We start from the raw sequence: 27,895 nt of genomic DNA, 5'->3' as shown, positions 1-27,895 counted from the left end.
GCCTGGCCCCTAACATAAGGGAGCTAGAGGGGCCAAAAGTGTTTTCCTGATATCTCAAAAAGTATTGAGAATTTGTATAGCTTCATAGAAGCAAAGTTGTTCAAAATGATAAGTAGCAACCACTATGGGATACAGTTCTAGAAAGGCCATTGATAATGTTTCATTAACAACATGAGGTAGGTTGACTGGCCATCTATCACAGAACCAATGTCCTTTGAAGTAGCCTCCATATCCAATTGTAGAAGAGGCATCAGTAAACTGTATAGAGCCTGCCGTTACCTTACACGGATCATAAAAGATGGAAATACCATTCCAGCTTGATAAGAATTCTAACCACATGTATAAATCTGCCTTACACTCTTTGTTCAAATGTATATAGTGGTAACTCTCTTTGACCGAGGACATGAGTTTGTAGAGATAAGAGACAAATGACCGGGTAAGATTACTCTGGAGGCAAAGTTTAAATGTCCTAGTAGTTGTTCTAATTCCTTTTTTGTGCAACTTTTCTTTGATAGAATGATTCTAATGCATGACGTAATTCTATCAATTCTATCAAGGGGTAATCTGGCTTGCATGTTGATGGTGTCAAGAATTATCCCAAATATTCTAATTCACAAGTTGGTCCTACAGTTTTTTTAGGTGATAAGGGCAAATTAAGTCTGTGAAAAATTGTACACAATAAAGCCATAGTTCTTTCACCACAAGTTTCTGGCTTATCTACTGTTAAAAAAAGTCATCTAATAAGTGTAGGATATTTTCAATTCCATAATTATTCTTCGCAATCCAACAAATAGCTGACGAAAGATTGTCTAAAAATTTGGGCTTGATCTGCAACCAAATGGCAACCGCACATAGTGGTAATAGTTCTTTTTCCATTTGAAGCAGAAGAGGTGCCACTGATTAGGACTAATAGCAATTTGCTTAAAAGCGTCTGTCATATCTGTTTTGCACATGAGACTACCTTTGCCTAATTTTTGAATAATTTGAATTGCATCGTCTATCTACACGTATGACAAAGAACACTGTTCCTTGTTGATAAGATTATTCACACTTGGTTCTGATTTGTTATGTGGTGAGGACAAATCAAAGATCAAACGTTTTTTACCAGAATATTTGTGAGTTGCTATTCCTAATGGGCTGACTCTAGATCTGTAGGAGTTAAAGGGAGGTAGCGAAAAGGGTCCTTTAACATATCCCTTCCCATATCAAAAAATAATACATAAAAGTATATTTTTAATATATTTTTAATACAATCATTTTCGTATTGTTTAAAATTAATACAGAAAAAATATTTTTTTTTTGTATCACCAAAAAATAGGTAGATTATTTTTGTATTAAAATCTGACTTTGAATTTTTACAGGGTATTATTTTTGTATTTTTTGGGACTTAGATTATTTTCAGTATATCATTTTTGTATTTTTCTGGACTTAGTTTTTTTCAAGTGTATTTTTTCTGTATTAAAATTGAACTTAGTAATTTTACAGAAAATTACATACAGTTAATCTGTATTATTTTTGTATTAAAATTGAACTTAGTAATTTTACAGAAAATTACATACAGTTAGTCTGTATTATTTTTGTATTAAATTTGGACTTAATAATTTTTCAAAAAATACTATACAGTCAGTATGTATTTCTTTTATATTTATTTTGGACTTGGTGTTTTCTTTTACTGAAATTTGTATTTCTTTGAACTTAGGAAAATTTACAGAATGTCCTTGCAATAAGTCTGTTGGAATTAATATTTTTTCTCAGATTTTATTAATTAAGACCACTACTTGGCTATAAAAGGTTGCTTTTATACTATTTACATTTAATTGATATTTAGAACAGAAAACTTCAGTAGTTTAAATTTGTTATCTAAACAATTTCATATTTCTTCATTTTTTAAAACATGTCTTTACTAGGTGTGAAATTGTCATTTGGAAAGGGATAGATACTCTAAGGGGACACCTGTGCTGTACATGATACTTGTAAACACGCGGTAAATTTTGAAGTTTCAGAGTTTCAGACTTTCTTCTAGTGTTGAAAATTTTACAGCGTGTTTACAACCGAGTGTTTACAACTATTGCCAACAGCACAGGTGGCCACCTGCAGGCTAACAATAGACGAGTACATGTTATACTACTCATAAAAATAACATGATTTACCCATGTAAACACATCCCAACAAGAAAAAAAAAAAGACATGGAGAGTTCCACTAATTACAGTACCTACGATGTTTTCTTGACTATACAACTCAATTTAGTATACATTATTTTTAATTCAGTACTTATTACAATTACATGGAATAGAACTATTTTATTATCCACTTTCAAAAAAAAATTAAATAAGAAATTATTACGAAAGAATTTCATAAAATATAGAAAATATTGTGAAATTAGTGTAAAGGATAGTTGTTAAACATTATTTCAATCACTGGTACCATGCATATGAGTTAAATTGTCCGTTGTCGCATAATTTACGTTCCGGATACTTTGCGTTCCGGCCGGAACCTTAAAATCATAATATTTGTTCCGGATTTTACTGTAAGTTTGGTTCCGGCCATGGCTGCAATCTTCGAATCGCGGTATCTCTGAATTATTATCGTCCAGTTTTCATTCTATACCGAACCTTAGAAGTAGGGGTTTTTTTTTTCCCTTGAGGATTAAGAATGGCGCAGCGGCATGCCATTTTCATGTGGCGCAATGTTCTTTTTATAAGGCGTCATGCCCTTTTTTACAGCCATTTTTAAAAATAAATAAATAGCCTAAGTAAAGATGGTGAAATACGCTTTCTGATACATGTATACCGAATAAAATTTGGTCGCATGAAAGGCTTTGTTTATCTAATGCATACAAATTAAGTCCCTTTGTTTATTTAGTGCATGTCAGGTGTGAATTTCTCGCTTGAATGCACGCAGACCCGGTATTTACAGGGTAAAGAGGATAGAAGATAAACTAGACTGAGATTACACAAACCTAAAAAGAAGCACAATGTTAAAGATAAATTTGATCAGTTCATTTTATAATCTGATAAAGTAAAGAATTAAATACAAAATGGTATATGTATTTATGGAGATGCATTCTCTGTTTAAATGATATTACACGTACTGCAATGTCGAGCCTCGAATACATGGCTTCGATCCATTCCTCATAGATGTTATCACTAAAATGGCATGAAAATATCGTTTATATCCCATTAGAAATAAAGAAACATAAAATATATAATTCACTGATGAAGACAGTTATATAGTTTTTTTGTGATAAATTATTATGGATACTTCATGAATATGTGGTTTATTCTGCAATGAAACAAACATGAAAACATAACGATCTGGTTTGTTCCCTTAGAATAAACAAACACAAGTAATTAATGAAAATTATGTTGTTGTTGTTTTCTTAAGACCGTAGGAAGAAAAAAAAACAAGGTTGAAATATGAAAAGTAAAGAGCAGCCATGTTGATTGTGAAAATAGCAGTGAGGTAAACTGAATTAGCTCAAATTAATATTTTAATAAGATAAATGTTTTAGCAAATTTTAAATGATATATTTTTTTTATGTTTTAAAGGCCTTGAAATGCACTTTTCTGTAACTTCCATGCATGTCCTACCCACCCACCCCTTAATATATTTGGGACATGCCAAGAAATCCCGTCCATTTTTCCACAGCGATGGAACGCTGGCGAGACAATTAACGGCAGCAGATTTGAGGGGGTGGATCCTAAGTTTTCCGTTTTCTTAGTCAAAGAAAAATAAACTTCTACCCCAGGAAGTAGCCTCCTATGCCCTGAAAAAAATAGTTCCTGTCAAAAACCTTTATTTGTTTACAAAATATGTAAAATACACTAGATACAGGTACCAAAATTGTAAAAATAGACTGGAAGGAAATAAAACAAAATTCAAAAGGAAAAAATAATAATTTTATATGTATGGAACTACAATTGAGTTCTAAGTTCATTTTCATTGGTCAGTTACCGGTATGATACCTTAATAAGGTGCGAGACTTCCACAACAACCAAGAGCCCCCCCCCCCCCCCCCCCAAATGGAGGAGTTTAAATTATAGCATCTGCAAAAATGTAAGATTGTTAATTATTTTTTTTTTATCATTTGCAAATTAAAAATAATTATTATTCCAGGTTACAATTTCTGAGAGTAATATCAAACATTTTTGTTTCCTGTTCATATTATTCCACCTTATAAAAAGATAATGGTAAAGTTTTTTCCAAACTTTTTTGTATCTAACTTGTTTCTGTTCCACTTCATAACAAAGATAAAGTAGTCCAGAACCATAATTATTGTCAGAATTAACGTTCCGGGTTACAATTGCATAGAGTATTTTCAAACATATTTGTTACATGTACTAGGTTGTTTCTTTTCCACTTTTTCACGAAGAAAAATTAATTTATTACGGATAAAAATTAATTAACGTCAATCTTTTGTTACTAGGTTGTTTCTTTTTTACTTTCTTACGAAGATAAAGTAGCCCGGAACCAAAATTATGATCATAATTAACGTTCCGGGTTAGAATTCCTGAGAGTATTTTCAAATATCATTGTTACTAGATTATTTCTTTTCTACTTTATTACAAAGATAAAGTAGCCTGGAACTAAAATTATGGTCATAATAAACGCTCTGGGTACCAATTGCTATGTATTTTCAAACATCTTTTGTTACTGGGTTGTTTCTTTTTTACTTTCTTACGAAGATAAAGTAGCCCGGAACCAAAATTATGGTCATAATTAACGTTCCGGGTTACAATTGCTATGTATTTACATCTTTTGTTACTGGGTTGTTTCTTTTTCACTTTATTACGAAGATAAAGTAGCCCGGAACCAAAATTATGGTCATAATTAACGTTCTTGATTAGAATTCCTGAGAGTATTTTCAAATATCATTGTTTCTAGGTTGTTTCTTGTCCACTTTATTACAAAGATAAAGTAGCCCGGAACTAAAATTTGGTCATAATAAAAGTTCCGGGTTACAATTGCTATGTATTTTCAAACATCTTTTGTTACTAGGTTGTTTCTTTTTTACTTTCTTACGAAGTTAAAATAGCCCGGAACCAAAATTATGATCATAATTAACGTTCCGGTTAGAATTGCTGAGAGTACTTTCAAATATTTCTGTTACTAGGTTGTTTTATTTCCCACTTTATTACAAAGAAAAAGTAGCCCGGAACTAAAATTATGGTCATAATTAACGTTCCGGGTTACAATTGCTGTGTATTTTCAAACATCTTTTGTTACTATGTTGTTTCTTCTCCACATTATTACGAAGATAAAGTAGCGCGGAACCATAAATTATGTTCCGCGTTACAATTTCTGATATTATACTTTCATGTAAATTAGCTAAAATTGATTCGTCGAGAAACATTATTTTGTTTTTAAAAAAAAAAACACGATTACCCGCTGAATGATGAAGCCACGCCCTCCAGCGTTGCAACATGCAACATTGCAACACTGTTATATGTATTTGTATAAAAATTCAGTATAATATAATAAATATTGCATGTAGTTGAATGTAACAGTGAAAATTTTCACCCTTCGAAAACCATTGTCAACCTCGGCTGTGCCTCGGTTGACAATGGTTTTCTTGGGGTGCACTCAACTACATGCAATATTTATATAAGAATAATTTCAAAGCTATTTGTTACCTGTTCATTTTCTCCCACTTTAAAACCCCGGAACCAAGTTAACGGTTATAATAGACGTTCCAGGTTACAATAGCCAGAGTAATTTTAATTTCACAGATGTATTTCTTGTGACAAGACTTTCTCTAGGATTCCAACAATTTTGACCTTGACCTTGGAGTTTGAACTATTAAAAAAATTAACTTTAACCTTGGCCATAACGTACTTTTGACATTTCATACTAGGGCTTTTATATTTCACATGTATATTTCATGCGACTGTCCTTTCCCTGGGTATCGTTGATTTTGACCCTTTGAGTTTGACCCACTTTTTAAAAACTATAATCTTGGCCATATATAACATTTGAACGGTTGGTTCTTGGGCTTTCATATTTCACAGGTATTTTCATTGATACAAGTCCTTTTTTGGAAAACAACATTTTTGATCTCTTGACCTTGACCTTAGAGTTTAACTTGTACTTTAGAAACTTTACCCTTCACAAAAGACTGCCGTGCGGGAGCATCAGTGTTTCACAAATGCATTTTGTTTTTTATTACTTCTCACTTTACCTAATGTGTTTACGTTAAAGCGTTTGAACTTTTTTTTAACCATTAATCTAAAACAATTCCAGTATTTAATGTGAGTATGTAACCCTGTCTCTTTGACACATAATCTTTCAATTTTAGCTTTAAAAGTCTATTATTAATTGCTGTAGACATATATCTTATCGCATTTCAAATGCAAAATAATACACAATGGCATTAATTGTATGGTAGTTTTATAGATTACACAATCGTCATATACATGTATAATGATATCATGGAGAATTACCATATCATATAAGAAAAAACTTTCTCTCAACTTAAAAGCATAATGTATATATGTCCCAAAATTACAGAGATCATGGACGGTGTGAGCACTTAATAATTGTAAATTTTTGAAAAAAAGACTTTTGTCAGTAATACTTCTCGACAATTTTTTAAAGAAGCTTTTCAAAATGCAGGCAATTTAAAAACAAAAAGGTATTCATCCTCTACTTCACCACTGCCCCCTCCCCGTTAAAGTTTTCGTTCGTACGTTATAACAACTCTCATTTCATCTTCACCCCCCCCCCTTTTAAATATTTCTAGATCTACGCATGTTCATTTTAATACATTCTACAAATTCCACTCTCCCTAAGTATTTTATTATGTCGTCCTGTCTCATTTTCAAGAGTATATGATGAAAGCCTAATTCGACTAACTTGAAATGGAGCTGTGCAGTTTTAAACTGACGAAAACTACACGCCGCATTTTCGTTTCACGGGGGGGGGGGGGGGGGGGGGGGGGGGGGGGGGGGGAGGGATATTTTCCATTTTCCACTGCATTCTATAGCGGAAAACATGTTTTAATAGAATTACAGAGTAATCTCTTCTTCTTTCCAAATAATTATTGTTTTGAAACTTCGTTTATTTATATATATCATTCAGATATGCCTTTGAAAATTGAGGTAGGTGACAAAACAGTTCTGAATACATGGTAGATAATCTCGGCGTTCGACATTTTAGCGGGGGAAAATGGACATTTTAGCGAAAAATGTGATATTTAAGCAGAAATTAAAATACATATGGACATTCAACAAATTGTTATGTAAAATATGATTATATCTATGCCTCTTCCGTTAGCCACTCGGGCTAAGTTTTCTGCCCCTTGCGGGGGGAGGGTGTAGGATTTTGCGCAGACTTAACAATACTATTCATTTCTCAGGATTGTAAAATACAAATCTGTATCTGTATTACATTTCCTCTTCAGAGTCATTATTACAAATGCTGATACCTGCACTTACCTTTATAAATAGAAATGAGTTGAGTTTTATTCAATATAGTTTTTAGCTGTGTCGTTGAAACCTTTGCTGGCATTACATTGATTGTTTAAAAAATAAATTTTATCCGAGAAAAAATCCACAAAAATTTTTATTGAATTATTACAGGAAATTGTTTTTCTTCATAGTACATGTAAATGCTTTATAAATTTTCCGCTGAAATTAATGTCTATTCACACCTTTGCAAGTCCTTCGCCCATACATCTCTTATTGTGTTCATTCATGTATTGTGATTTAATGATATAGTAGGCTTTACAAGAACGCAATGGGTGTTTGAAAAAAAATATATAAAGACATTAAAATATTATCCAATAATTTTTTTAATCGTAAATATAATTCATCTATCAGCATTACCAGCTGATCAGGGTGCCCCTTGCCTAAAACTCCTTTAAAATTGCGGAAATGACACAGCGATTCTCATGACTGCATATTGTATCGATAGAAGGGAGTCATAAAACAACATGATGGGATATATCAATGTAAACAAGTTTCACACCTTCGCGTTCTTTTGTTTACAAAGAAACAACATAATTACGTATAATCCCATGGATTATAGTATTGGTACATGTATTAATTTACGTATATATTGGGACTTCTTCTAAATCGATATACGTTTAAATGCTGCTGCATCGTATAACCCGTTAAGAGAAAGAAAAAATCCAAATTATTTGTAAATATTAATTATAAAAAAAGTTTTTAAAAGGGTGCTTGGATGCCCGGAACGTTTATTATGGCCGGAACCAAACTTACGCGGGCCGGAACGTTTATTATAGCCCGGAACCAATATTATAGGTATTTAGCGTTCCGGCCGGAACGCTAAGTTACCCGGAACGTAAATTATGCGACACCGTCAAAAAGGCTATATCTTATGTATCTCCCGCTCGTTTTGATCATTATATTTGAACTTTATGGTCTACTTCACAGGTCAACTTGAATATAAAAATGGCTGCTCTCAGTGGAAATGATGACCGGAAATAACGATGTTTCGTAATCAGTAAATTCTGTAAGGAATAAAAAAATGATTCTGACGAGTAAATTGAACATCATTATTTTCTAACATAATTTTAGGTTTGTTCACTTGATTCAAGATATTTAAAACTGTGTAAATATGTTTTCTCTAATTGTTCCAATCTCAACATCGGTAATTTTCGTATATATGACACAATATGATTGGTCAGATTTTAAAACTCTTCCATACTGTTCTCTGATTGGTCAACAATATTTCACCCACGCCATTTTGAAAATTCTTCCCGGGACGTGTTGAGAAAGCTGGAGGTGATTTTGAATAAACTACCATTTGCTTGCGAGTAAAATGGATCGAAAAACAGAAGTTCAGCATAATCATGATACACAGGATCATATTTATGAACCAAGAAAACCAAATACATAAGGAGACTGACGTTTTTTAGGCATCATATCAGGACTTTTCTGGTGTAAACAACGACAGTTGCGATAAGATTATGTATATTTTAGCACATTAAAGTTTCAGTTTTTTAAATAATAACTTAGTACAAAGATAGAGGATCAAAGAATGCCTTTTTTTACCCATTTTGTAGTATTGTAGAAAGATAAAATAGTACGGTTATTGGCCATGTGGGGAACAAGGGTTTTTGTGATAAATTCTGATTGGGGAGGGAGGGGTGGAAGATAGGGGTAATTTTCAAGCCTTCGGCTTCCTAGTTCTAATTCATTTCAATTTTTTCAAGTTTACCAGAGACGAATTATTTATTTTCCCTTCAAAAACAATTCCGTAATTTGTATAAACTCAAATTTGGTGGTGGTGGTGGGGGGGGGGGGGGGGGGGGGGGTTAGGTTGGGTTCGGGGAAGGGGCAGTTTATTTAAATAACATTGGGGCACACATTTTGTTTACTCTTTCAACATTTACAAGGACAGATTGTTTATTACAAATATTTTTTAAAAAATATTTTATAAATCAGCCCCCCCCCCTTTTTTTTTATCCAGATTGTCAAATCAAATGGTTGTCCCCTAAGAAACCCCAGATTAAAGAAAAGTAATTTCAATGGTACAATTGTATGGAATTTGGTGAACTCTGCTGGATCTTTTGGAATTTCAATTTGTAATTATTGTTAATTTTAGTCAGCAGAACATTGAAGAAAAGCCGATTAGTCATGGAGGAAGAAGATCCCTCTCAAGAAAGTATTGCAGGTGTGTGAGCTAAACAAAATCTATAGAGAATTATTTTGGATGTGAAAATGTGTGTTTTGTTGAGGTAATGGTTCATTAAATTTTATTATTAATTTTATTACTATATCATTCTGTTCTATATTTCACAGTGATGAAGTCAGATGAGATGACAGGTTGTGTGATTTGAAGATGGACTTCTGCAACAAAGTAAACACTCCTCTACCTTTTTCCATACAAAAGCAGAGAGAAGATTGAAACATTTGGTAAAAGTACCAAGAAAACAGGATTAGTTAAACTTGTGAAAAAGATCAAGACTGTAGAAGAGCAGATTATATGTAAAAAGAAAGACTACAATTGGTAGCTGAATCAGTAGCCTGACCACATTAATTACTTTTTAATTAGCTATTTGAACATTAAAGGTAATCTGACTGAGTTACTCAAATTGTTATTTAACAAATATTTCAAATAAATAAAAGATTTTTGAATAACAATCAATAGATGCTGTTAAGAACCTCGATCTCCAACCCCTTTTCTTCAAATAACAATTTTTTGCCCATGATCATTTTTGTAGTTTTTAAAACTGTTTTGTATTATTTTAAGCATTTAAATGTATTTTTTGTCTATCATTCTTGTACTTTTTTGATATTTTTGAAATACAATCCTTCATGCTGATAAAAATACAAAAACAATACATATTAATACAAAATTAATACATTCTATATTTTTTCATACTTTTTTGTGTACTGTATTATTTTCATATTTTATATCTTTTTTGTACTTTTAATTGTTTCAGATGAAAAAATACAAAAATAATATATGTGATACAAAATTAATATATTCTATATTTTTTTTGTATTTTAATTCTTAAAGGTGAAAAAATACAAAAATAATATATGCTAATACAAAATTAATACATTCTGTATTTTTTCTATACTTTTCTATGGACTGTATTATTTTTATACTTTGGAGAGGAAAATAGAGAAATAATACAGAAGTACAAAAACAATACGTTTTTACAGGTCATGTGTATCATTTCTGTATTATTTCGAAAAAATAAAGTATATTAAAAATATATTTTTCTGTGTTTGGCTTTTAGAAAGTCTATTATTTTTGACCTAAATTGGAACCAAGATTTAGAGGGTTCCAAATTTGGTCATTAAAAATATACTTTTTTTGTATTATTTTAGTATTTTTTTCTTGTATTGTTTTTGTATTCATTTTCGATATGGGTTGTCACGTTCAGTTTTTAAAAGTTCATCAACTACGATTGGATTCTGTCGAGCAGACAAGGAATTTTTGCATTCAAAAGTTTGTAAATTGTTATCAACAAGTAAGGTATCAAAACCTTGTTCTAAACTAGAACACAAGTAATTTACAAAACTTTTGTCTGGATATGGAGAAAGTTCAAATCTAAGTTTGTCAACATTTATGCATGTCAGTTGTTCATTTAGTCATTTGGTATTTTGTTTAGGTTGACTGCTAGTAGCTTTTTGTTTAGGATGTTCATTAGCCTTGCATGCTGTAAAAATGTGAGCATATTTACAATATGGTTTGCTGCAGCCTTTCGTAGAGTTGTAATTATTACAGATTTGTTCACCATCGTGGAATAAAATTTCTCTGCCATGGATATCTTTCTGTTGACGATACCCTTTTGACCCTGAATAAGGGCGAGTGTTTTGTTTTCTTACATTTCTACGTGGGCACATACCTGAGGAGTGAATGTTAGAGCCACAAGCATCACACGATTTAACAGAGGACCCAGCACATATTAAGGTTCTCAATTCGAAATCTCCCTTAGCCCAGTCAATTTTTATGTTTTTTATGTAGAAGCATAGCTGCTCATTTACTCGAAAACATTTGATGGTACTCATAGAATTTGTCAGGCCATACATTAGCAGTCTCTATAATGTGTGAAAGATACCATCTAGCTCATTAGACCTGTTAGGAAAGGCAGAACACATGATTTTTTGGTACCTTCTAAAGGCAAAGATAAACTCATCTAAAGATAGACTGCGTGTAAGATGTTCATCGTTTTCTTCTGCGAAGGAGTGGTATAATTCGGGATCAGGAGAATGTTTAAATTAACATCCTTACCTGCCAGAATATCGGCACATATTTCTGGCAACACCATATCCACATCAGAAATGTTAACAGCTGGAGTCCCGGTGTTTGTTGTAGAAGTCATGGCAGTTTGAAGACTATACTTTGCTTCGTTAATTTTGTTCGATTGAATTAATGAGCTAATTGCTTGCTGACATAACTGCAAAGTACTGAGGATGACCAATTCTGACATCTCTGCTGTTGTAGGAAGTGTAGAGCTGGGCGGAAGTGGATTAGCAGCTAAAACTCTGCCGCTTGGCACTCCTGGTTCCGGATAAACCTCAACGCTCGCAGCGCGCGTGCCCCCAATAATGGAACTATCTGTAGAAACAGGTGCAACAAAAGGCAAAGAATTACGAACTGATTGAAAGTTATCGCGATTATCACCACCTTGAATACCATCAGTAATGTTTGCTGGCTGAATCTCCTGATCGTCTGATTGTTGACCCTGTACAGACTGGATGTTATCTAAATAAATTCTTTTGAGTACACTGTGACTTAAATGCATATTAATGTTTATTCCATTCTCTGAAAGTTTTTTCTTCAATTCTGCAACTGTCCAATTATTAGGGTTGTCGTTATTAGACATGGTTAAGTTTGTTTGTTTCCGAGTTCGACAAACCATAGACATAACTTCCAGGTCAAACGTTAAAGTTCAACAAATCACAAAAATAACTCATGAATGCATAAAAACTTTCCACAAAAAGACGAAACTGATGTTACTGAAATTGAAAAATCATGATCTTGCAGTAATTCCCTTTGTAAATGGAACGATGGTAGTTGATAGAAAGTTGAAAAAATTTCCACAATGGCTACTGACACTAAGATGGTGAAACTGAAAACGAGGCTAAGTTATAAATAAACAACAGATAGGCCCTGATAGGGTATATCTCGATGATAACACAGAATATGCATATTGACATAGTTTAAAGACTGAAGATTATAATGACAGATTTACATGTATATAAACTAAGATTATAGCAATAATCTTAAAGTTTTCAATTACTGAAGCAAAAATGCGCAACTTTGCTACGATACATTATAAAATAAAGGTCATATGTTGCATAATAAGGGGCCAAAAGGTCGTCGGCACTTCCGGTCGCTTACGGAAGTGATCAAAGAAATCGTTAAATTTCAACTTTCCCTTTTTAAATCAATACTTACATCACATTATTGCATCTCTTTTGTAGTTTTGAAAAATGTTGGTCCCACCGGAAACAAAAAAGTCAACTTCCGGTTATAAGAGAAAAACTACATAAACTGAGTATTTTTCTTTCCCATTAATATCTTGTGTAGATAAAGTATTTGAAAAGAATTTTAAATATGTTATTCAGACTGCAAATGTCTAGAGTAACGTCAAATATCTTTGTAAAATTCACTTCCGGTCACGTGTTTTTCTGTCCTCAAAATGAGAAGTTGTCTGAGCAAGATCCCGGAAATGGTAAGAGATTAAGACACCAGACCTATAAGAGCGACAGACCTTTAGTAGTAGCCAAAACCATTTGGGTTCAGAGCGTCAGCCGTCACTTCCAGTCGTCACAGGAAGTGATCAAAGAAATCGAAAATTTCAACTGTTCTTTTTTTAATTAAAAATTGCATCACTTTATTGCATTTTTTTTCGCAGATTCGAAAGATGTTTCATTGGAAGTGCCAACCAAAAAACCATAAGTTGTCTCAAACATGAGTAGTTTTTCATGGAAACTTTTAGGGACGATCAGTTGTGAACAATTTAGGTGTAGAATGAAAATTTTATTCGTTTGGAGCACTTTCATTCAAGACGACGTACATAAAGAAAACAGAAAACTAATTCCATATGTTTTTATCTGTATTTACATATCTTTGGAAGCCTTGAGATAACTTTTGTTAATTATTTAGAGTAATCTTATTGAGAAGATTATGGGTTTTTTTTTCAAAGAAGTCAAGAAAACGGAAGACCTGTTATTGCCTAGGAAATAAGTATCTAGTTATTATTATTTTTTTGACCAAATTTTGTGCAGGCATTTTCTCGGAAACTATTCAGTGATTTTCCGTGGAACTTTCAGGAAAAATTAGTCATTATGTGAACCTTGTTCATCACAAGGAAAATTTGGAAAATTCCATTCTGGTTCCAAGTTACGGGCAATTTCCTGATTTTTAAATGGAATGTTGTCCGCAGCATATCTAAAGAACGGCTAAAGATTTGAACTGGAGACTTACTGGAGAGCATAGAATGTGACTTTTAGATTTGTGGAATCACCTTATCGTGTGTCGTCAGTACTTCCGGTCGCTACCGGCAGCAAATTAAACAAGAGGCCCATTAGCCACATCACTCACCTGAGCACATTGGCTAGGAAAAAAAGCAAAAATCAGTACAGTATTGAAAAGTTTACAGGGAGGGGGGTGTTGAATTTTAAACTACCTGATGATGCTTTCATATCAATATAACAAATGGCTTTGTCATTCTTGAGCAGCAGATTTTTTTCCCATATATTCATTTGTAAAAATTTGATCCCCCATTGTGTCCCCACCCTATCCCCGGGGGCCCTCATTTGAACAAATTTCATTCTACACTACCCAAAGATGCCTCCATATCAATTTGACTAATCATGGCTTTTCTGTTCTTGAGAAAAAGACTTTTTCCTATATATTCCTCTGTAAACTTTGATCTCAAATTGTGGCCCCACCCTACCCACGGGGGTCAAGATTTGAACAAACTTGAATCTTCACTATCTGAGGATGCTTCCATATAAATATGACCAATCATGCTTTTGCTGTTCTAAAGAAGAAGATTTTTAATGATATTTTCCTATATATTTCTATGTAAAACTTTGATCCCCAATTGTGGCCCCACCCTACCCCCGGGGGTTATTATTTGAACAAATTTCAATCTTCACTACCTGAGGATGCTTCCATATAAATATGACCAATCATGGCTTTACTGTTTTTAAGAAGTTTTTAGAGATATTTTCCTATATATTTCTTGTAAAACTTTGATCCACAATTGTGGCCCCACCCTACCCCCGGGGGTTATTATTTGAACAAATTTCAATCTTCACTACCTGAGGATGCTTCCATATAAATATGACCAATCATGGCTTTACTGTTTTTAAGAAGTTTTTAGAGATATTTTCCTATATATTTCTTGTAAAACTTTGATCCCTCATTGTGGCCCCACCCTACCCCCGGGGGTTATGATTTGAACAAATTTGAATCTTCACTACCTGAGGATGCTTCCATATAAATATGACCAATCATGGCTTTACTGTTCTTAAGAAGAAGATTTTTAGAGATATTTTCCTATATATTTCTATGTAAAACTTGGATCCCCCATTGTGGCCCCACCCTACCCACGGGGGTCATGATTTGAACAAACTTGAATCTACACTACCTGAGGATGCTTCCATATAAATATGACCAATCATGCTTTTGCTGTTCTAAAGAAGATTTTTAAAGATATTTTCCTATATATATCTATGTAAAACTTTGATTCCCCATTGTGGCCCCACCCTACCCCCGGAGGTCATGATTTGAACAAACTTGAATCCACACTACCGGAGGATGTTTCCATATAAATCTTGGCTTTACTGTTCTTAAGAAGAAGATTTTTAAAGATATTTTCCTATATATTTCTATGTAAAACTTGGATCCCACATTGTGGCCCCACCCTACCCCCGGGGGTCATGATTTGAACAAAATTGAATCTACACTACCTGAGAATGTTTCCACATAAGTTTCATCTTTCCTGGCCCAGTGGTTCTTGAGAAGAAGATTTTTAAATGATGCCATTATTTTTTCACTAATTCCTAATTATCTCCCCTTGAAAGAGGGCATGGCCCTTCATTTGAACAAACTTGAATCCCCTTTACCCAAGGATGCTTTGTGGCAAGTTTGGTTAAATTTGGCCCAGTGATTCTTGAGAAAAAGATGAAAATGTGAAAAGTTTACAACAACGACAATGATGACAACGACGACAGACAACAGACAAATTTTGATCAGAAAAGCTCACTTGAGCCTTTGGCTCAGGTGAGCTAAAAAGTAGAATTTTTCAACATTTTTGTTTTTCAATATATTTTGATGATATTAGTAGAGTTAATAGAGACTCTTTTCAGAATGCATAATATATAATTTGTTTGAAAATTGATAATAAATTTTATAATTATTAATATTTTTTAGACAAATACTGTGCACGCGCTCTCTTGAGAACTATTCAGTGGTTTTTCGTCAAACTTTCAGGGATAATGCGCTATTACATGCCATTGATACATATGGAAGAAGTTTTGAACAATTCACTTCTGGTTCCAAGTTATGGACAGTTTTCTGATTTTGAAATGAAATTTTGTCACCCCTCTTTTTCAAAAAAGGCTATAAAACTGAACTGGAGACTTGTTAGAGATGATAGATGATGGCTTTTAGATGTGCAGAATCTCTTTTTTGTGCGTTGTTATTACTTCCGGTCACTACCGGAAGCGAATGAAAAAGCCAAATTTAACATTTTTTTTTTGTTTTTCAATATACTTCGATGATTTAAGTAAGGTTAATAAAGGCTCTTTTCAGAATGCTTTATGTATAATTTGTTTGAAAATTGAAAATAAATATAATTATTATTAATATTTTTTAGACAAATATTGTTCACGTGATATCTCAAGAAATTTTCAGTGTTTTTTTTATCATACTATCAGAAACAGTGCATTTTAAAAAGCCATTGTTTTTAAAAGCCATTTTGGAAAAATTTACTTCCGGTTCAATGTTCCAGGCAATTCCCTGATTTTTAAAATGGAATTTTCTCCGCGGCAGACCTAAAGAACGACAAAAGATATGAACTGGAGACTTATTAGAGATGATAAAACATGACTCCTAGACTTGCAAAATCACCTTTTTGTGCATCGTCAGTACTTCAGTAGAAATTTATTGCATCACATCACCTTAGAAAAGCTTTACAGTACTAGTAATATGGCAACTCGTGCCTTTGTCTCGTGAGTTATCACCATCTAGTTTAAAGAATTAAATTGAGTCCACTTCTAGTTGTCATATATCGATAACTTGTATTTTCACTGAAAATTTAGAGTTTTTATTTTCTATTTCCATAAAACCAGCTGTCATTTGGGTTTTATATGAAAATGGAAGTGATTACCCTTTCATCGAAAAGTGTCCGATGCATGGTTAATTTGTGTCTGATGTACGGTGAAATAAACATACTAGTAAACAAGAGGCCCATGGGCTACAATGCTCACCTGAGTCAATATGGCCTTGCTTTCTTCGTCAGTAGATTTCTTCTCCTATATATTCATATGTAAAGCTTTGATTGCCTGTTCTAGGAATACCCTACCCCAGGTGACATGTTTTGAATGAAATTGAATCTAAACTTTCTGAGGATGCTTCTATATTCATATAACTAATCATGGTTTTGCTGTTCTTGAAAATGGAATTTTAAAGATGTCTGCCACTCTACCCTGGGGGGGGGGGGGGGGGGTCATGATTTGAACAAACTTGAATCTACACTACCTGAGGATGATTCCATATCAATATGACTAATTGTGGCTTTGTTGTTCTTGAGAAGAAAATTTTTAAAGATTTTTTTCTATATATTCCTACGTAAAACTTTGATCCCCCATTGTGGCCCCACCCTACCCTAGGGGTCATGATTTGAACAAACTTGAATCTACACTACCTGAGGATGATTCCATATCAGTATAACTAATTGTGACTTTGTTGTTCTTGAGAAGATTTTTAAAGATTTTTACTATATATTACTATGTAAAACTTTGATCCCCCATTGTGGCCCCACCCTACCCCAGGGGGTCATGATTTGAACAAACTTGAATCTACACTACCTGAGGATGATTCCATATCAATATAACTAATTGTGACTTTGTTGTTCTTGATAAAAAGATTTTTAAAGATTTTTACTATATATTACTATGTAAAACTTTGATCCCCCATTGTGGCCCTACCCTACCCCGGGGGTTCATGATTTGAACAAACTTGAATCTACACTACCTGAGGATGATTCCATATCAATATAACTAATTGTGGCTTTGTTGTTCTTGAGAAGAAGATTTTTGAAAATTGTTTTCTATATTTTCCTACGTAAAAATTTGATCCCCCATTGTGGCCCCACCCTACCCCCAGGGGTCATGATTTGAACAAACTTGAATCTACACTACCTGAGAATGATTCCATATCAATATGACTAATTGTGGCTTTGTTGTTCTTCTTCAGAAGATTTTTAAAGATTTTTTCCTATATATTCTGATGTAAAACTTTGATCCCCCATTGTGGCCCCACCCTACCCTGGGGGGTCATGATTTGAACAAACTTGAATCTACACTATGTAATGAAGGTTTCATTTAAGTTTCAACTTTTCTGGCCCAATGGTTCTTGAGAAGATTTTTAAAATATGACACCAAATTTTCACCAATTATCTCCCCTTGGAAGAGGACATGGCCCTTCATTTGAACAAACTTGAGCCCCTTTCACCCAAGAATGCTTTGTAGCAAGTTTGGTTGAAATTGGCCCAGTGGTTCTGGAGAAGAAGTCGAAAATGTGAAAAGTTTACAGACGGACAGACAGACAGATGGACAGACAGACTACGGACAAAATGTGATCAGAAAAGCTCACTTGAACTTTCAGCTCAGGTGAGCTAAAAACAGCTCTAAAAATATTATACAAACATTGAAGTAAAATTTTTGACAAATTTCTTAAAAATTGTCAATCGTTCACAAATTTTACTCAGGTCCGACTCATTCTGTTGACGTCTATTTAAAAGAACGACAATTCTAAAATTGCAAAATAGTAAAATTCTGGTTTCTCCCCTTTGATGATGCAAAATATGACGTAATTTCAAGGCCATTCTTGTGGTATTTTTATCACAACATGAAAATAAAAATCGGCATCATTAAAAAGCTTAAATGTTCACCTTTAAGACAGAAACAAGTAAAAACATGGGGAGACTCAAGATCAATGAAAGTTTATTGCTTAAAGTTGTCCGAAGCAAGGTATGTGTCCGATGCATGGTTAACTCACCCTATTTGGTTGCACTTCAACCCATAATTGTTTTTATTTTTCAGTGTATGACTTGATAAAGATGAATGAATGAAATTATTACTTTTGAATACTTTGTCTCCATAGTACCATATGTAAAAGTTGATTTCCCAAACATGTTTATCATGCATTTAGGACATCAGGCCTTCAACTTTCAGAAACAGTCATTGCCACTTGTTTGAAATTTTGCTGCAAACGTTAACTATGGGGCTCTGAACATGTTGAAAAAAGCCATTTTTCAAACTTTAGGAAACGTTGCCATGGTAACCATGACAGGTAGCAACCAATTTTTGCCTGAATTGAGTTTACGGTATCAAAGACTTTTATCTAGAGAGTTTGGAGAAATTCTGAGACTATGCGTGCCACAGCTCCTCTAGTTCAAGTCATTATAGAGAATGGCTCTTAAATTCTGTCAATTTCTTACTTTGTCAAGAATTTGTCAAATCAGGTATATAATTCACATTCACTATAGCTTGATTTTGCAAAAATTAATCTTTTCATGTAAAAAGTAATGAAACCAGTCCTTACATTGATATAATCAAAACGTGTGTTGTAGTTTTTCACTTGTGTTTTTGTGAATAGGTAGTTTAAAGCTCTTAAATGATGGTGGACATTTAACAGACACAAAAGGTTGAAAGGCCTCACTGATAAGGGAAATCAATGATGTACAGAGCTACTGATGCCCAATATACTTTCATAAGAAGAACTCTGAGCCTTTTATGAAACTATGAATATCTTGAGTTGGAGAAAAAATTTGCTTCAGAACTAAATTTATAAAAATACTGAAAGATAAAAAATCCAGCTACTTACTGCTCTCTTTGTCTTTCTGTACAGCATCATTATCAAGTTCACTGTGGTTCAAAAACTTTTGCAATCGATTTAAAGAAACAGATGCCTACAAAATAAACCACAAGTACATATCAAAAATGTACCTCTCCTGGTTTCAGCTTTAGTTTTAGAAACAAGAGTACTGCTAAAATATATACAGTTGAACTTCGGTAACATGAACACCATTATCTTATCATGGATATGTCAGTGATTTTGAAATCCGAACCACATATTCTAAGGCTTTTAGTATTTTACCCTTGATATCTCGAATCCTTGGATATCTTTTTTTCTCAGTCCCATTGACTTGAGATAATGAGGTTTGAGTGGTTTGCCAATCTATTATAATATAATAATACCAAACAAGAAGCCCATGGGCCACAATGCTCTACTGATTCACCTTGGCCCTGCTGTTCTTCATCAGAATATTTTCACAATATACATGATTAAAATTAAACTGCACTTTCAGATTATGCTTTCATATAAATATTACGGAATTGCTAATTGATAAACTGCAAGACATTTCAACTGATTAACTGGTTAAGAGTATCAGAATACACATTTTTGAGATATATTTATATTTAAGTAGCTATATTCATATACACAAGACAACTAAACAACAGGCCCATGGGCCACATTGCTCACATGAGCACTTTGGCTAGGAAAAAGAAACAAGAGGCCCAAGGGCCTTGAATCGCTCTTCTGATAAACTGTACAACCTATCACTTCTATTTGAAGCCTCTAAGTATCCTGTATATTTAGATAAAGCCTTGAAATTCCAAACGTAGGTCATCATGACCTACATTTTAGATTAAACACTCTGAGAACCCAAGATGATTCTAAGCCAATTAGTACCTGAGAGTAGGTCATGGTGACCAACTTATCACTTGTCATTCTCTGAGGACCCAAGATGCAACTAAGTTTGATGATTCTAAGCCAATTCATACCTAAAATATTTTTAAAATTATAACCATAAAATTTCAAAAGTAGGTAACAGTGACCTACTTTTCAGATGACATACTTTGAGGATCTAAGATGCATCAACTCACAAAGTTTGATGATTCTAAGCCAATAAGTACCTGATATATTTAAAAGAAAAAATAAAATTTTAAAAATAGATCAGAGTGACCTCCTTTTCAGTTGACTAACTCTGAGGACCCAAGATGCATCAACTGACAAAGTATGATGATTCTAAGCCAATTAGTACCAGAAATATTTGATTAAAGCCATAAATTTTCAGAAGTAGGTCATGGTGACCTACTTTTCAGTCGACCTACTCCGAAGAACCAAGATGCATCAACTGAGAAAGTTCGATGATCATAGGCATTAAATTGTTCAAAATATGCCTCTAAATCATTTTGAAAAAGAAAGGCCACAAAATTTGAAAAGTAGGTCACTGTGACCTACTTTTGAGTCAACATGATATGAGGTCCTTATGCATCAACTGACAAGATTTGATGATCCTAGTCCTAATAGTAAGCAAAATATCAAGACAATTTTTAAATAACCCCACCCAATTTTCACTAATTATCTCCCCTTGGAAGAGGGTGTGGCCCTTCAAATGAACAAACTTGAATCCTCTTTAACCAAGGATACCCTGTGCCAAGTTTGGTTGAAATTGGTCCAGTGGTTCTTGAGAAGTAGATGAAAATGTGAAAAGTTTATGACAACGACAATGATGACGACAGACAACAGACAAAGAATGAGTGGACTTAACGCCCTGTTTTGGATCTTTTTGCGATTCCTCTACCAAGCTGTAAATGAAGTGAATCCAAACTATTTTACAAGCAATAGAAAGAGCTATGTATACATGATTATGTTAGGTAGAAAATTTGTACAAAAGCAATGCCTTGTTGCTATGAATCAAAATTGAAGCAACGATACATTAGAATTTGACATGTACCCGAAGTGGTTTTTAGGTCACATGATCAATATTAATGGAAGGTGGGGCTATCAATCGGCGTCAGTGTCGACATCTCTCTCTTCTTCTCTCTCTCTTCCTCTTTAGAAATTCGAATGCTAGTATATGTATGGTATATTACAGCAACGTCAATATGAAATTTAACAAAACACGCAAAATTACAATAACATTTAATTTGCTAAATTTTGAAAATATTGCAACCAAACATGCTCTAAGACGTGATTTAGATCGAGGTCAGGTTGAAGAATACAATGTAATTGTTTTCACGATTGTTTTCTCGCAGGTGGTCATCACGTGATGAACTGTAATATTCGACAGATCAATCGAAGTCAAATCAAGGTTAACGTAGTCATAACAATGGAAGCGAGAAGTTTGTTTTGAACATGTTTTTGTAAAATTAAGTATGAGTGCACGTTTGTCGGCTATTCTCCTTTTAATATGACATTATTTTGTTCAATATACAACTACAGTTTTCTTAAGAACAGCCGACAAGCATGCGCTGACTGTGTATTCAGACAATGAAAAACGTGTGACCCTGATTACCTATTGATATCCAAGAAATCTTCGGGCCCAATGCCTTCGATATTTATCTAGTTTCTTGAAAAGAGCGTTTTAAATTCATATCTGTACCAAGAATACACGATTAAGATATCAGGGATTTTTATGATGGAAAGAAATAAATAATTTATAACACTTTAATTTTCCGCATTTTTTCTGGACACTTAAGTCCACCCATTCTTTCGATAAGAAATGCTCACTTTTCTATCTATAAATATAAGAAATCTATGATTAAAATAACTGACATTCATTTAAAATTTGAATTATCTCCCTTTGATAATTGTGAGCTCTTTAATGTGAGAGATAAAAAAATCATTGGACAAAACTGACTGGAAGTTGTTTACATTGTCATCATATATCCTGGATTTCAAGTAAAATCAAGTGTTTTGGATACAAATTTAATCCTCTTTGTTTATTTCCTGCATGCAAAAGAGCAATTTTCTTATGTGAAATGTGCAAGACCACAAGGTAAAGAAAATCAGCTCTGTACACATTCATGACATTGAAGCCTATAACCATCAAGCAGTTTCAAAATGGATAAAAGATAAGCTTGAGATATCAAAATTACATTGAATTGGTTGTAAGAAGATTTTAGAAATTAATATTCTGTTCTTGAAAATGTTGAAAATAATTAATTTGTCTTCGACTGGCAGGAAAATAAATAATCTTTCCTTGATAAGTGCTACAACCCCCCCCCCCCCTTCTCATGAAATAGAGTTTTGGCTTTTTCCCTTTTTGTTTTAGCTAGTCAGACTTTTTTCAGTGAAGAAGAAAATGAAAGAAAAAGTGAAAAAGTGAGCAAGCTAATATACCCCACGTCCCCCAAAAACTTGACAATGCAACACGTAATGAATGGCAAGGTGCACTTTAAATACACAGTATACCGGTAAATTCAAAAAGGAGCATTACTTGCAAAAAATCATCACATCAAAACTTCTTGCATATCAGGTTATTCAAATCTTTGTCTGTTACAAATTTAATCGGGCTGAAGTTTCTAGATAAATAATGAAATCAAAATTTCTTGGTAATATACCAATCAAACATTATGTCTGAAATACCTACAAAGTCTCAGGAAATTCAGTGCAGGAGTTATGCTGACAAACTGTTATTTAAATTCCTCAGTGATTTCAATTTGTTAATGAGTGTAAGTCCATGTCCAACAAATGACAATTAACACCTTTAAATAACTGATGGAAACAGAATTATGATGTAGTCATATAAATTTAATTACCCTGGTATATACTGTACTTATGAAATTATTTAAGGCAAAGCACTGATTTGAAGGGGTTTTTAAAGGTCATAAAATATTTCACAAAAAGTTTCATTACAAAAGCTGATTCCAGTAGATTTCCTTATTACTTAGCTGGAGAGTTTCTTCATTAATAGCCAAAACTCTAAAAGAAAAATAATGGAATTGGAATTTCCTGGCAATATGCTCATCTATACACTGTGTCCTAAATATTTGCAAAGTTTGATGAAACTCTGTAGAGCGGTTTAAGAGCAGTTGCACTGACAAACTGTTCCTCTCTTTATTCAAGATATGGCCAAAAATCTAAGTTGAAAAGTGCCAAAATTCCAAGAAAAATAATGGAATAGGAATTTCCTGCAAATATGCATAACTACACACTGTATCCTAAATATCTTGCAAAGTTTGACAAAATTCTGTGCAGCTGTTTAAGAGGAGTTGCGCTGACAAAAACACAGGACTGACGGACTGACTGACTGATGGACAGGTCAAAACATTATACCCCATGCAACAAGTTGCGTGGGGTATAATAAATAATCTGTCCTGGATTATCTTGAAAATAAATTATCTGTCCTTCACAACCATGAAAATAAATAATCTGACTCGGAAAAATCCAAAACCCCTTCGAATCAAGTGTTCGTCCCCTAACCCATAGTCAAAGCAGTCATGTAATGCAATTTTAAACAGGATTTATGTCATTCATAATTTTTATACAATGAGTGTTTTCACTTGATTGATTTTGGTATAAATATAAAATAACGCCGTTTACACCCCATCCCGAATTTAAAGAACAAAAAATCATGTTTTACTTCTATTTAAATGTTGCAAAAAGGCTACATGTAGGAAAAAATCCACAACTAAAAACCCTCTTTTTAGTGGGGGTGTAACAGAAAACTTTCAATCTTTCTTAATTCCTCCTACAATTTGCCTTCATCTGTATCACAAAAAGGGAGAAAAGTTATGTGTGTATATTTCAGATTTTGACTTTTTATTCAATGCTTTTGAAAACAATGTTGTGAAGTACAGATGCTGATCCAGGAATTTTCTGTAAGGGAAAGGTCCTTACCCAATTAGAAAAATAAAAATTTGTTAAGGCCAACAATAAGAAATGATTTGTTTGATTCCTATCGACCCTTCAGAATTGCCCTTAACAAATTAATAATTTTTTTTACCACTTAAAATTTTTTTTGGTTGCCAGGGAAATAGGGAAATACTGTAACAGATTTTCAAAATCATCTTAAAGTTAAAGTTGATCATTTCTCTAAGATGCATTTAGATTTCAAACCTTATAGTATTAAATATTAAATATGTCTAGCTGTATTGTATAAAATAAAATAATGAAAACATATATAATTTTCTGACAAGCCCCCTGCCCCCCAAACAAAAATCATAAAATTAAACAAACACATAAAATCTATACCTCAGGGTTGATCAATTGTGAATGAACCATTATCTTTCATACTTATAAATAACTTTTCTTACCGATTTACAAGGGATCCGTGTTTTTTCTTGCATTTAAATACATATGAATGACTCTTACCAACTTATGTGGGATAAGTGTATTTACATGGTTCCTGGAAGGGGTGGGGGCTAAGTCCTGTGATTGGTTACTTTATTATAAATTATTCATTTCAATAAATGAAAACCATAGAAAACCATAGGGACAGATTATTTATTTTCAACATTTTCAAGGACTAAAGTTTAGAAATAATGTTTACATTACACACCATAAAGTGTACGGTTCTATCAAGCTTACTAACCAACTCAAACTTAGCAACTGACACAAATTCAAGAACAGGTTTAGCAGATTTTTACATGATTATGATTAAATTTTGGAAATAGCAGGTCTATTACGTAAATCCAGGCATATTTGGGTCGAAATATTTATCATCATTGTCTCTAAATTTTCAAGATTTTCAGAACAATATTATAAAGTAAAATGGATTTAGGCTTTTTCTGTCAACTTCTCTGAAAAAAACCCACATTTGACTGCCATTGGAAAAGTGCAGAGTGTTGGGTATGGTCAGAAAATGTACCTTTTACAACAAGGACTTAGTCTACAAAAACAAAAGAGTGATTTTACATGCATGTAGCAAAATTCTCTACGCACAATTCACCAAATATGGTTAGTGTGTAAGCTTTTGATACTTTAACTTGGCTACCTTCTTAGCATTAAAATGACCTCAAAATCCATTTTTCATACAATTTTCACATTATGCATCAAGCTTAAGGGAGAATGTATTACCAGTTTCAGTAAAATACATGTATCTAAAATGGGATACCACATTCATAATATCCAAGTGTAAGTTCTACACTAAAATGGCAAAATTTGATATTTCATTGTGACCTTGAACTTTGACCTTTTGTCAGTATTTATCAATTCACATGATGCTAATTATTGTCCACCAGAATTGTAATTTTGCTTATTTATATGTTGTTTAAAACACAAGTATAGTTATGACACAGAAAAAATGTACTAAGTTTCCTATGATTTCCATCTAAATCGAGCCAGTTTGACCTTGACCTTTGACCTTTTATCATAAGAATAGACTTTCTCTTTGTTTTTTGCTATCGACTGTACCACATATCTAAATTTAATTTTAATCGATTTTAAAATAATCAGGTAATTATATGGAAACTGATTGTAGATTACTATTGCCCTTGCCAGAAATTCTTTAAAAAGTATCAAATTGTAACCATGGTAATATGAAAACAGTATATGAATACCAATAATGTTTCTTTGCAGTATATATTAGAACTATATATGGACGTTCACACCAATGTATTTATTTTTTCCCAAATGTCCGCAAACTTTTATACCAGGCTTTTCAAAAGAACCTCAAATTTACTATTTTTCCCCCAATACAATCAATACAGTAATGTGTGCCAAGTTTCATAAAAATCCAAGACTGAGCGTACCATACTCCCTATCTAAGAGTTTACAGAGAATGGGTATTAAGGCCAACTTTTTTTTATGTCCTGTTTTACGGGAGCGCCGACCCTAATTTGGGCTAAAATGAAATAAAAATAAAAGTCCCTAATTCAAGTTTTATTTTTATTTCTCCCGCCGATAGTTTATTTATAGTCACTGAAAAAATAAAAGAAATATAAATAAACTTTTCACAAGCCTTTCAAACTGCGCTTTGTCATTGGCTGAGGTAAATATATTCATCCAATCACAGTATTCGAAGTCTGAGTAGCCACTGCACAGCATAGCGCCAAAATGTCAGAATCGGGGGGTTTCATATATTTTTTAAATAATCATTTTAAAAAGTGACATGTCAATGTCATATATTAGAAAAATATAAATTTCAGATTAACTTTTAAATGATTTTAATGTAATTAAATATTGTTTATATAAATATTAATTATCCAGAGTATCATATTTACATCACGTGATTTAGTTAACCAATCGGATGAGGCCAACAGTTTAGCGCCATCATTCTCGAAGTCAGTATCACAGCAATTATTAACGATTCCTTTGGAATACCTAATTCATTTATGACAGTGATATATATCTCGTGGATGTACAATACTTGTGTTTGATAAAGTGTAACAATGCACATTTATCGGAATAACTTTGCAGTAAAACTGTGAGAAATGCTATTTATCACGTGTGTGACAGCATGTTTGTGTTTACCCTGACACGGACCATTGCGTGCATAATTAATATTGACCTTAATCTTTAATATCTGTGTTTTGTGTTTTATTCAATATTAACAATGACGGGAAGGAAAAGAAAAGCCACCTCTCAAGCCCAGAGAGTGCGTACGCGTAGTGAAAATACTACTAGATGGGACCTGAACGAGCCAGACAATTGGTCATCCGCTGAATTGGTTAATAAACTCAAATTGGCCAATATTATTGTGCCACTTTCGCTCAAGTAATCACAATTAATTCAAATTTACAGAGAGAACATTCAAAACAAGGACAGATCGCAAGGAAACGAGAACCCAATCGAAGGAGGAACGGGCATTATTAACCACTACCAATATGGCGAATCCGCGGTCGAACTTCCGGCATCTTCGGAAACAGGTACCGAAAGCGAGGCTGGGCGGAAGTCGTTACCACAAAACGAGGCTGGGCGGATGTTGACATCTGAAAGCGGCAGTATGGAGGCACTTGCAAGCGCTGTAGAAAGCATGAAACAATCGATGCTTCATATGGCCAATGAAATAAGCAACTTAAAAAGATTAAGTGAAGGAAGTGACACACACACAAACACTAGAAGCCAGATACCATCTGTACCAACTGACAACGGCTCAGTAGCCAGAGTGGCGTCGGACTCAGTCCCATATATTGAAACGGTGCCAGCGAGCATTAGAAACAGCATTATTCAAGGTAAGAACATTAACTTGGCCCTTCTGATAATGCCACACGAGACAGATGAACATAAATACAATGAGAATGAAGGACGCTATATCGTTTTAAAAAATCACCATGATTATAGACTATCCAGAAATTTGACCCTGAATGAGTTTATCATAGCGTTTGCAAAGTATAAAAACATCCTATGCGCAACATATCCATGGAGACGTGAGGAATTGGATGCATATGAAAGGGACATTGTAGAGATGGCCTCCATGACCAGAGGCTCCTCGTTTTACGA

The 27,895-nt window shown here is 33.5% G+C and overlaps 1 protein-coding gene across 4 annotated transcripts in view; it reads right to left on the bottom strand.

Moving 5' to 3' along the window:
* LOC133190567 (multidrug resistance-associated protein 1-like) overlaps positions 1-27,895 on the bottom strand; it is a 962,792-nt gene that overhangs the window by 663,517 nt on the left and 271,380 nt on the right. For all 4 annotated transcript variants that reach the window (XM_061326266.1, XM_061326267.1, XM_061326268.1 and 1 more), the window contains one exon: positions 19,547-19,631. In XM_061326266.1, the coding sequence (XP_061182250.1) occupies positions 19,547-19,631 (85 nt within the window). The remainder of the gene's footprint in view (positions 1-19,546; positions 19,632-27,895) is intronic.

This window comes from Saccostrea echinata, unplaced genomic scaffold (assembly GCF_033153115.1).
Source record: "Saccostrea echinata isolate AGI-Se365-2 ecotype Australia unplaced genomic scaffold, CSIRO_AGI_Sech_v1 ptg000022l, whole genome shotgun sequence".
Classification (NCBI taxonomy): Eukaryota; Metazoa; Mollusca; class Bivalvia; order Ostreida; family Ostreidae; genus Saccostrea; species Saccostrea echinata.
Note: the sequence above shows the minus strand (reverse complement) of the source record. Positions and strands in the feature narration are given on the sequence as shown.